Genomic DNA, 12,846 nt, shown 5'->3' with positions numbered 1-12,846 from the left:
CCAGTTCCCTATAATGAAAATAACATCTTTTTTGGGTGTTAGTTCTAAAAGGTCTTGTAGGTCTTCATAGAACCATTCAACTTCAGCTTCTTAAGCGTTACTGGTTGGGGCATAGACTTGGATTACTGTGATATTGAATAGTTTGCCTTGGCAATGAACAGAGATCATTCTGTCATTTTTGAGATTGCATCCAAGTACTGCATTTCGGACTCTTTTGTTGTTCATGATGGCTACTCCATTTCTTCTGAGGGATTCCTGCCTGCAGTAGTAGGTATAATGGTCATCTGAGTTAAATTCACCCATTCCAGTCCATTTTAGTTAGCTGATTCCTAGCATGTCGATGTTCACTCTTGCCATCTCCTGTTTGACCACTTCCAATTTGCCTTGATTCATGGACCTAACATTCCAGGTTCCTATGCAATATTGCTCTTTACAGCATTGGACCTTGCTTCTATCACCAGTCACATCGACGACTGGGTACTGTTTTTGTTTTGGCTCCATCCATTCATTCTTTCTGAAGTTATTTCTCCACTGATCTGCTGTAGCATATTGGGCACCTACTGACCTGGGGAGTTCCTCTTTCAGTATCCTATCAGTTTGCCTTTTCATACTGTTCATGGGGTTCTCAAGGCAAGAATACTGAAGTGATTTGCCATTCCCTTCTCCAGTGGACCACATTCTGTCAAAGCTCTCCACCATGACCCCTCCGTCTTGGGTGGCCCCACATGGCATGGCTTAGTTTCATTGAGTTAGACAAGGCTGTGGTCCATAGATTGACTAGTTTTCTGTGATTATGGTGTCAGTGTGTCTGTCTTCTGATGCCCTACCGTCTTACTTGGGTTTCTCTTACCTTGGACATGGGGTATCTCTTCACGGCTGCTCCAGCAAGGCGCATCCACTGCTCCTTACCTTGGAGGAAGGGTAGCTTCTTACCGCCGCCCCTCCCAACCTTGAAGGTGGAATAGCTCCTCTCGGCCCTCCTGCACCTGCACAGCCACCGCTCCTTGGACATGGGGTTGCTCCTCTCAGCCGCTGCCCCTGACCTCAAGCGTGGAGTAGCTCCTCTCAGCCATTCCTGCGCAGTTGCAGCCTGGCACTCTCAGCCACCACCCCTGACCTCAGAGGTGGGGTATCTCTTCTTAGCAGCTGCCCCTGGCCTCGGATGTGGGGTAGCTAGCTCCTCTATAAAAAGGAACACATTTGAGTCAGTTCTAATGAGGTGGATGAACTTAAAACCTATTGCACAGGGTGAAGTAAGCCAGAACGAGGAAGACAAATATCATGTGTTAGTGCATCCATATGGAATCTAGAAAGATGGCGATGATGAGCCTATTTGCAGGGCAGCAAAGGAGATGCAGACTTAAAGAACAGACTTTTGCTCACAGTGAGGAAGGGAGAGGGTGGGAAGACTGGAGAGAGCAGTACTGAAACATACACATTACCATGTGTAAAATAGACAGCCAGTGGGAATTTGCTGTATGATGCAGGGAACTCAAGCTGGTGCTCTGTAACACCCTAGGGGGTGGAATGGGGAGGGGCGTGGGAGTGAGGTTTCAGAGGGAGGGGACATGTGTATGCCTGTGGCTGATTCATGTTGATGTATGGCAGAAACCATCGCTAGAGTATAAAGTAATTATGTTCCAGTTAAAAATAAAAAAATAAAGTGCATATTCAGCAAAGACCCACTGTAGCGCACAGGGAAAACTGCTCAGTATTCTGTAATAACCTAAGTGGGAAAAGAGTTGAAAAAGAATAGATACATGTTTATGTATAATTGAATCACTTTGCTGTACACTTGAAACTAACATAACACTGCCAATCAACTACACTCCAGTATAAAATAAAAATTAGTTCTATTAGAGGTAGTAGAAAATGAGCATTCTATAGGCAAATAGTTTCTGCTGTGCTCTCAATTTAGGCTATATTAAGACTCATTAGTTTTGTTTGTTTGTTTAGTGATATTCATTTTTGAGATACTGTATTCAGTCTAATTCCCAGTTCTGTGGACTTTGCTTCCTAAAAGTCTTCTAGAATATGCCACAATCCCCACAGCCCAATTCACCTCCACAATCCTCATTAAAAATCCATCTCAATCTCTTGCTCAACACTTGACACACCCCATCACTCTTCCATGTAGTCCCTTTTCCATAGTGGGAGCGATTTTGCCAGGGTGCAGATGTTAGCATATCAGTCACCTGGATCCCCATTTGCTCTTAGGACAAAGAGAAGCTACCTCTCCAACTTCATTTCATTGTGTGTCCCTAATCTCTCTGTCTCTGTCTCTCCCTCCCTCTTCAACAATACTAAGTTTGTCAAAGGCGCTATTTTCCTCTTATATAACCCATTCATAGAAATTTTAGGTGATTTTCTTATTTTTTTTCTTTTCCTAAAATTCTTTTCCTTGCTTCAAAAGAGTTTAAAAAAGTAGTAAATGCCTACTTATTCTTGTACACTTATTCAAGAGTCAGTAGCTAAGGAAAGCTTAGTGGATATTTTTAGAATTATAGACCTCTGCATTTTCAGGTTTGTAATTTATTTTTGTTTCATTATTTGTTTAAGGTCTATTTTCAATCCTACTCTGTGATCTCCTTAATGATAGTGTCCGTATCTGTGTTTTTCATTCTTGAAAACTCAGCATCAATGTATCTTAGGCATCTGTTGTTATTGTTTAGTTGCCAAGTCGTGTCCAACTCTTTGTGACCTCATGGACTGTAGCCTGCAAGACTCCTCTCTCCACTGGAATTCCAGGTGAGAATACTGGAGTGGGTTGCCATTTCCTCCTCCAGGGGATCTTGCTGACCCAGGGATCGAATCCACATCTCCCACATTGGCAGGTGGATTCTTTACCACTGAGCCACCCAGGAAGGATCTTTGGCATTAGCATCACTCAATTTCCTTCTTCTTTTCTATCCATTAATGTGTTCTTTATTTTAAGCCTCCTCAAAAAGCTATGATAATACTTAGTGAAAAAAGTAATCTTTAGAGGTTTATGGATAAATTCTTGGAGTATAGTGGGGATTGCCAAAGGATAGCCACAGGGCAAAGTAGCTTGATACTTTTGTTTATAAATAAAGTTTTATTGGAAGACAGCCATGCTCATTTATTTGTGCATTGACCATGGATGCTTTGTGCTATACCAGCATAGTTGTAGCAGAGACTGTACGACTTCAAAACCTAAACTATTTACTATTTGACCTTTATAGACAAAAAAGAGTCTGCCAAACTACAGGGTGTAGGAATTACATTAGAATTTTTCGATTTGGAATTTTTGTTTGATGACAACAAATTAAATAATTTCTATCATATTTCTAATGTTTCTAATCATCTTTTGGGCCAATTTAGAATACTCCCCTCTTCTAATTAAAGACAAATGGAATAATGACACTTTACAAATAAAAGCATCATAGGTCTTTAAATGGATAAAAATTTTAAGAATATTTTTTAAACATTTAAAAACTTTGAATGTATCAACATGCAATTCAGTAGAAAAAAGAGTAGCAGTACATGCACAATATTTTTTTCAGTGCTGATATTTTGATGCTTTGTTCAATAATAGAGTTATATAATGCTGACTTAAATAGATATTTTTGAATAGAAGTAAAAATACTAGAAAGCACTAATCACAGTCATTCAGACAATAGTGTGGAGAAAGCAATGGCAACCCACTCCAGTACTCTTGTCTGGAAAATCCCATGGATGGAGGAGCCTGGTAGGCTGCAGCCATGGGGTCGCTAAGAGTCAGACATGACTGAGCGTCTTCACTTTCACTTTTCACTTGCATGCATTGGAAAAGGAAACGGCAACCCACTCCAGTGTTCTTGCCTGGAGAATCCCAGGGATGGGGGTTGTTGGTGGTGGGGGGAGCCTGGTGGGCTGCTGTCTATGGGGTCACACAGAGTCGGACACAACTGAAGCGACTTAGCAGCAGCAGCAGCAGACAATAGTGCATTAAGCTCCAAATCATCTTAATCAGGTGAATTATTGAATGACACAATCTACAGCTTTCTTCTAATGAGATTTCACCACCTCTTGAGTTTCAGTAAAATATCACTTCTCACATTAATGTTTTAATATGAATTTTATTAATTTTGTATTTTGTATGCATGGGCTTCCCTGATAGCTCAGTTGGTAAAGAATCCACCTGCAATGCAGGAGACCCTGGTTCGATTTCTAGATTGGGAAGATCCGCTGGAGAAGGGATAGGTTACCACTCCATATTCTAGAGCTTTGCTTATGGCTTAATTGATAAAGAATCCGTCTGTAATGCGGGAGATCTGGGTTTGACCCCTGGGTTGGGAAAATCCCTGGAGAAAGGAAAGGCTACCCAACTCCAGTATTCTGGCCTGGAGAGCCCCATACAGTTCATGGGGTCACAAAGAGTCAGACAAGACTAAGCGACTTTCACTTTGGTGATTAAGAACTGTGAACCGAAGATGTTTATACTTAACCTAAGTCTTGTATGTATAAAGGTGCTATAATATTTTTAAAATAGTCAGTATGAGACTGGTCTCTTATATGAAGAACTGTGCCTTAGTTTTGGGAAATACCTAATGCCCCTGTGTTCAGACCCTAGACATGCCGCTGGAAGAAGCTCATCGAACTGTGGGCCTGAGAACTATTTCTCATAGAGACTGTACCTCATAAACAGATCATTGTACACCTGGACATGTCCACTCATTCACTTATTCCTTTATTTTTCAAATATGTTTAAGCCATTTGCTCTGAACTAGTGTTCTGTGTATTTTGAGAAGTTGGCCACTGAGATGAATAAGATTAAGTTCCTGATCTCAGGTGCATCAAACCTAGTTTGAAAAACAACACACAAATGATTCCAATATGGTGTAGAAATGACAGTGATATATGCGCATACAAGGTATGGTGGGAAGAGAGGTGGGTCCTAATTCAGCCTGAAGGACTGGATCAGTACTTTCATATGGAGTTGGCATGTAAATTGGTTCTTAAAGAAGGAATAAAAAGTTGCCTAGGCAAAGATTCTGGACAGAAAGAAAGAACAGTCTAAGCAGAGACAGCTCATCCCCTGGTTCTAGGGGACCAGTGAGGGAAATGACAAGAAGAGGTCTCAGCTCAGTCTTTTTCACACTCATACCGTAACTTAAGTTGCCTAAATGAGCTTCTTGGTCAGTGTGATCAGACAATAGATGGTGGGCCTGGAAAGCCTTAAGGGAACTGTATTTCTCTGCATCTTAAAGACAGAGAAATTACCAACTGTCTCAGCATCAGGTACCATTGTGAAGTCAGCAGAAATTATTTGGTGCTTCCTTCCTCGAGCCCTACGCTCACTACATATACCTATTTCCCTTCTATGCCTACAACTTGATGTTCAAGCTAGTTTTAGAAAAGGCAGACGAACCAGAGATCAAATTGCCAACATCCACTGGATCATCAAAAAAGCAAGAGAGTTCCAGAAAAACATCTATTTCTGCTTTATTGACTATGCCAAAGCCTTTGACTGTGTGGATCACAACAAACTGTGGAAAATTCTGAAAGAGAAAATTCTGACCTGCCTCTTGAGAAACCTGTATGCAGGTCAGGAAGCAACAATTAGGACCGGGCATGGAACAACAGACTGGTTCCAAACAGGAAAAGGAGTACGTCAAGGCTGTATATTGTCACCCTGCTTATTTAAGTTATGTGAAGAGTACATCATGAGAAATCCTGGGCTGAAAGAAGCACAAGCTGAAATCAAGATTGCTGGGAGAAATATCAATAACCTCAGTTATGCAGATGACACCACCCTTATGGCAGAAAGTGAAGAGGAACTAAAAAGCCTCTTGATGAAAGTGCAAGAAGAGAGTGAAAAAGTTGATTAAAGCTCAACATTCAGAAAACGAAGATCATGACATCTGGTCCCATCACTTCATGGGAAATAGATGGGGAAACAGTGGAAACAGTGTCAGACTTTATTTTTTTGGTCTCCAAAATCACTGCAGATGGTGATTGCAGCCATGAAATTAAGACACTTACTCCTTGGAAGGAAAGTTATGACCAACATAGATGGCATATTCAAAAGCAGAGACATTACTTTGCCAACAAAGGTCTGTCTAATCAAGGCTATGGTTTTTCCAGTAGTCATGTATGGATGTGAGAGTTGGACTGTGAAGACAGCTGAGCTCCGAAGAATTGATGCTTTTGAACTGTGGTGTTGGAGAAGACTCTTGAGAGTCCCTTGGACTGCAAGGAGATCCAACCAGTCCATTCTGGAGGAGATCAGCCCTGGGATTTCTTTGGAAGGAATGATGCTAAAGCTGAAACTCCAGTAGTTTGGCCACCTCATGCCAAGAGTTGACTCATTGGAAAAGACTCTGATGCTGGGAGGGATTGGGGGCAGGAGGGGAAAGGGACGACAGAGGATGAGATGGCTGGATGGCATCACCGACTCGATGAACGTGGGTTTGGGTGAACTCCGGGAGTTGGTGATGGACAGGGAGGCTTGGCATGCTGCAATTCATGGGGTTACAAAGAGTCGGACACGACTGAAAGACTGAACTGAACTGAACTGAGCTCCTTTTCCGGGTAAATACCAAATGATGTACAGCAGACTGCAGGACAGAGGGAGAACGACAGAGGGCGCTGCTCCCTTTCGTTGGTGGTTTGATAATAAATTCATCTTTCAATTCTGAGAAGCTTTCTCTCTTGCTCATCCTACAGCATGATCCTGTAGGGGAGTTTGTCTTGCATAACACATGAACCAAGATTTTCTTGAAGATTTCAACAAAGGATCAAGAAACGAGAGGAGTAGTTTTTTCAACTTTCGTGTATCCCCAAACTCAGCCTCCACGGCTTCTGAGCCAGCTATGCTCTCGGCTTTGTGCTTAGGACTTGTGACCTTGTTGATAATGCGTGAGTAACGTTTATTTAAAATTTCTAAGATGTTCTAGTCCTTTGTTTTAGGATGTCATGTAACCTCTATTGAGCGGGAGATGGTCCCTCTTCCTTAGCCAACTTAACAAAGTCTTACTGTGTGTGTGTGTGTGTGTGTTTTTCTTTAAGGAGGGACCAGTGCAGACTCGGTGACCCAGACAGAAGGTGTTGTTACCCTCCCCGAGAAGGCATCTCTGACTCTGAAGTGTACTTATCAGTCCAGCTATTCAGTTTTTCTTTTCTGGTATGTCCAGTACCAAAACAAAGAGCTTGAGCTGCTCCTGAAAAGCTCATTAGGAAACCAGAAGGTGACCAGCAGAGGCTTTGAAGCCACTCATATCTCGAGTGACAGCTCCTTCCACCTGCAGAAATCCTCCGTGAAAACATCAGACTCAGCTGTGTACTACTGAGCCCTGAGTGACACAGTGAGAGAGGCTGCAAGGGGAGCTGAACACAAACCCAAAGGCACAGATGGGGTCAGGCTGTGAGCAGCTCTCCAGAGTTCTATGCTAGAGGCATCGTCAAAGTACTTTCAGCTCTGAAGCTCAGAGCTAAGGACCTTGGAATTCTTGGATTGCCCTACAGAGAGGAATCTGGGGTTCAGTTCAGTTCAGTCGCTCAGTCGTGTCCGACTCTTTGAGACCCCATGAATCGCAGCACGCCAGCCCTCTCTGTCCATCACCAACACCTGGAGTTCACTCAAACTCACGTCCATTGAGTTGGTGATGCCATCCAGCCATCTCATCCTGTGTCATCCCCTTCTCCTCCTGCCCCCAATCCCTCCCAGCATCAGAGTCTTTTCCAATCAGTCAACTCTTCATATGAGGTGGCCAAAGTACTAGAGTTTCAGCTTTAGCATCATTCCTTCCAAAGAAATCCCAGGGTTGATCTCCTTCAGAATGGACTGGTTGGATTTCCTTGCAGTCCAAGGGACTCTCAAGAGTCTTCTCCAACACCACAGTTCAAAAGCATCAATGCTTCAGCGCTCAGCCTTCTTCACAGTCCAACTCTCACATCCATACATGACTACTGGAAAAACCATAGCCTTGACTAGACGGACCTTCGTCGGCAAAGTAATGTCTCTGCTTTCGAACATGCTATCTAGGTTGGTCATAACTTTTCTCCCAAGGAGTAAGTGTCTTTTAATTTCATGGTTGCATTCACCATCTGTAGTGATTTTGGAGCCCCCAAAAATAAAGTCTGACATTGTTTCCACTGTTTCCCCATCTATTTCCCATGAAGTGATGGGACCAGATGTCATGATCTTCGTTTTCCTAATGTTGTTCCTTTAAGCCAACTTTTTCACTCTCCTCTTGCACTTTTATCAAGAGGCTTTTTAGTTCCTCTTCACTTTCTGCCATAAGGGTGGTGTCATCTGCATATCTGAGGTTATTGATATTTCTCCCGGCTATCTTGATTTCAGCTTGTGTTTCTTCCAGTCCAGCGTTTCTCATGATGTTCTCTGCATAGAAGTTAAATAAGCAGGGTGACAATATACAGCCTTGACGTACTCCTTTTCCTATTTGAAACCAGTCTGTTGTTCCATGCCCAGTCCTAACTGTTGCTTCCTGACTTGCATACAGATTTCTCAAGAGGCAGGTTAGGTGGTCTGGTATTTCCATCTCTCTCAGAATTTTCCACAGTTTGTTGTGATCCACACAGTCAAAGGCTTTGGCATAGTCAATAAAGCAGAAATAGATGTTTTTTTTTTTTTTTTTTTCTGGAACTCTCTTGCTTTTTCCATGATCCAGCAGATGTTGGCAATTTGATCTCTGGTTCCTCTGCCTTTTCTAAAACCAGCTTGAACATCAGGGAGTTCACGGTTCACGTATTACTGAAGCCCGGCTTGGAGAATTTTGAGCATTACTTTACTAGCATGAGAGATGAGTGCAATTGTGTGGTAGTTTGAGCATTCTTTGGCATTGCCTTTCTTTGAGACTGGAGTGAAAACTGACCTTTTCCAGTCCTGTGGCCACTGCTGAGTTTTCCAAATTTGCTGGCATATTGAGTGCAGCACTTTCACAGCATCATCTTTCAGGATTTGAAATAGCTCAACTGGAATTCCATGGGACAGTGTAAAGAGGAACCTAAGTGTTTTTCTCCAGAAATGCCTGTTTTCGGCCCATTTACATTCCCCCAAAAGGCACAGAATCCCTTGAAGTGTCATTAACTCTTCGGTGACAATTCAGTTGATATATGCTGAAATATTTCACAACTTGTTAATGAAAACTCCCAGGAACATTGTTAATGGATGACTTTGTGATCTGGAAGGTAGTCTCTGGTTTTAATAATTCAGGCTATTTGTATGTCTTGCTGAGATACATCTGCAGACAGTTCATCTTCAGTGACTAAGAGCTTTATTCTCTCTTCCCTTGACTTTTCCATCCCTATGGCTGCTACAGCAACGCTGCTACCTAAGTAAGCTCCAGGAGGAGAGTTTTCTGACAAGATAATCCTTCTGACAATGGCGCTGTGGGTCAGAGCAGTCCAGCTGGTAAATATTGCAGGCATGTTGTGTATTGTTTGTATTCAAACAGGATACAGGATATTCTCTTTGCCAATAATAATGTCACCTCAGGGGAAATCTATTCATCAGTCATATTTCTGATATATGGAAAAAGTGTTTATGTACTCTTACAATAAGCTATCTTAGGAGTGGAGTGAGCTTTTCCCCTGCTCCAAGAAACTAGGAGAAAGTATCAGCCCCTCCCGAGGCAGGAGCATCTCCCCACTCCTCTGCCCACGAGCAGGAATGCGGAGCCCCTCGGGTCAGCGCTCCGCGACAGTCATGCCCAGGGCACAGAGCAGCCCCTCTGCATCCCTGAAGGCTGAACTCCTGTCCGCGCCTTTGGGGACCAGCCTTTCTGGAAGGACAGTGGGGGGCACAGAAGGTGTGGAAAGAGAGATGTTTTACCGCCAGGCAGTCAGGGAGATGTGGCCTAGACACTGATTATTTGTCATCTCATAATTTATAAACACAGCAATCAAAATACAGAGTTTAATAGTTAGAATAGTTTTAATGGTCCTGGGGGAGGTAGTCCCCATCCTCATTTAATAGGGTGGATGTCTGGACACCCACCTGAAGGTCAGTGCAGACTTCCTCCCTAACATCCTAGAGTCCTGCGCACTGGGTGTTGGCCACCTGAGCACTGGGGCTTCAACATCTTGGTAAACAGGCCAGAGAAAGGGAGAAGGAGATGAAAAAACAAAAATAAATCTTACAGTGGAAAAAAAAAAGTGTTCAAGCAGGGTTTATTTCCCTGGTGCTAACTGTATCAGCTCCCTACTTCTGGTCTGATCTCTCATTCCACATCTCTGGGTCCAGGCTAGTGGGACTACAGACAGAGCAGAGGATTTTTTTTTTTTTTGCTTACCTGCTCCTCAGTCAACTGAAAGCAATTTGAAATAGGAATCATGTCTGGTGGACCCTAGCGATTCCTGAACATGCACAAAAGTTTAAGAGCACCTAAGTGACCCGCTGAGCCAGAGAGTTCTACCAGCATGATAACTTGACTCAAGACCCTAATTTTAGGGGGAATTTTGGTTCAGGGGATAGGGCTCTGCACTCCCAAAGCAGGGGTCCCAAGTTCAGTCTTTGGTTAGAGAACTAAATCTCACAAGCTGAAGCTAAGACCCAGGGCAGCCATAAACAAATAACAACTCAACAAACAGCTGTGAATTAAAAAAGTAACTCTAATTTTAGTAGGAGTTCATTAAACTGGTGAGAAAATCTCTGTCGGTGGAAAGGTACATTTCAAGAAGATTGTTCTTGAAATTGCTCTTAGTTCAAGTGACCAAGTCATAGCCATTGTTATTGGATTGACAGCACTGCCCTGAAAACCCGTGTGAGGCAACCTCACACCTGACTGCAGCCACAGAGTCTCCATGCCTAACAATGGTTTATGTCAGCAAAGAACAATGTTTTGACTTCTTACCATAATACAACCATACTTTCCATAAAGTAAATCCTAGAAAAAGCAGCAGCTGTGAAATGACTTTGTTATATCTTCTGCTGGGTTCACTCCACTTGCACAAATAATTGCACAGGAACCTAGACAAACAGGCTGATAGACACTGAGCACACAGCTCTTTCCACTGAGATTCCTGAATCTCTAATAAAATAAATAAACAGGAGCCTGATAAACACCGCACACATGCCTTTGAAATGAAGCAAGCCTGGTTAATATATTAAGCATCTGAACTTAACTTTCTAAAAAAAATACTTAGTTGAATTAAAACAGGAATGTGACAAGTGCTGTCATCCAAGTATGGTCCAGGGGCCCCAAAGGAGATCTTTTCAGGGAGGTTTACCAAACTCACTGAGGTTTCTCTCTTTATTTCAGATTGTCACTCAGCCCAAGACTCACCTTGGATCTCCTCCCTCCTCATGCTACCGTCTTGCCCTTGTCTCTCCCTTTCTCTCTTTTGTCCACATCCCTCCTCTCTTGTACAGTGGTCCACAAATTTCTAGGTTCCATCTCAATCCCCAGTGAGACAGTTTTGGTAAACCCCTCATGCACTGGTGCCTCGAAGCTGCCTCCATGAAGTACGCTGGGCAATGTCAGTGCTCATCTCATCTGTCTTCCTTATCTCTGTGCTCCCTGATGTACAAGATCCAAAATTTGTTTCATATATTTTGTCCAGTTTTCTAGTTGTAAGGTCAACTCTACCTTTAACTGTGAAAAAGAAGTAATGGTAATTTTTTTGGGCATTTTTACAACTGTGTCATTTTATGATGGTAGGGTATGTAATAATAACCTTATCATTAACCACACATTATTTGACACCTGCCATAGATAAGATTTCCTCCATGGCATGTTGACTGAGTCTTGGGGATGAACAGAGCTAGTTCAGGTAAGAACTTGAGGAGAGGAGGGAGCACTTTGCATTCAGGGGGATCCTTCTCTGACCCATGGAAACCTTGGAGACACATGGAAGGAAGAAATCTGACTGTTCCATCTAGAAATTGTAACTGGGGTTTCTTGAGAAGCTAGAGATACCTGTACCATGCAAAAAATTATGGAGGTAATAATAGAATAGTCCCTAAGCACGCTTATGTTTAGGACTCTCTCCTTAGGGTGCTGTCCCATTCTCCTATATGTACCCCACAAGCTATTAGGAGAAATAGGTCAGACACGACTGTGGTGCAATTTTCACGATCACCACCAGAGGGCGGGGCTCCCTTCAGATGCGGTTCCTCATTGTATTCAGGAGCTGGTTTCACTCGCCTGCTTCGTAGCCACAAGACAGAATATTGCTGCAGTACAGAAAGGGGCTCTCAGTTTCTGAGCGAGGAGCTTCTGTAACATCCAGATGGAGACTAGATTTGTTAGACTGGTGTATTGCAGGGAACAAGGATCGTTTTCTTTTGCGAACATGCATTCTGCCACTCACTCAGTTCTTCTGATCATCTTAATATTCAGTAAGTAACATTTTATCCTAAAAGTTTATGATTTTTCATTTTCCTATGATTATAGGTAAGTTTTATATTTCTTCTCTGGCTGAAAACTCTCCTCTAGTACATTTCTACGATAACAAAGTGATTCTCTTGTAGGAGGGACCAATGGTGACTCAGTGAACCAGACAGAAGGCCCAGTGACTGTCTCAGAGGGGGCTCTCATGACCCTGAACTGCACTTACCAGACTGCTGATTCGGCTCCCTATCTTTTCTGGTATGTCCAGCATCTCAACAAAGCTCCTCAACTCCTCCTGAAGGGCTCGATGTCAGACCCGAAGCCAAAGAGTGAAGGTTTTCAGGCCACTCTTGTTAAGAGTGACAGCTTCTTCCACCTGCAGAAACGGGCAGTGCAAGCATCAGACTCGGCTGTGTACTACTGTGCTCTGAGTGACACAGTGACACAGGGCTGCGGGGGAGCCGAGCACAAACCCAGAGTGCAGATGGGGCTCTGGCTGTGGGCAGCCCTGCAAGGGGGTGGCTCTTCCTGTCTTAGGTGTTTATGCTAG

The 12,846-nt window shown here is 43.1% G+C and overlaps 1 gene segment (V, D, J or C); it reads left to right on the top strand.

The window, feature by feature from the left end:
- Positions 1 to 12,258: 12,258 nt before the first annotated feature.
- LOC128054469 (T cell receptor alpha variable 18-like) lies at positions 12,259 to 12,846 on the top strand. The segment is given in 2 exon segments: positions 12,259 to 12,304; positions 12,437 to 12,846. Coding segments are annotated over 2 exon segments (456 nt in total).

This window comes from Budorcas taxicolor, chromosome 10 (assembly GCF_023091745.1).
Source record: "Budorcas taxicolor isolate Tak-1 chromosome 10, Takin1.1, whole genome shotgun sequence".
NCBI lineage: Eukaryota > Metazoa > Chordata > Mammalia > Artiodactyla > Bovidae > Budorcas > Budorcas taxicolor.
Note: the sequence above shows the minus strand (reverse complement) of the source record. Positions and strands in the feature narration are given on the sequence as shown.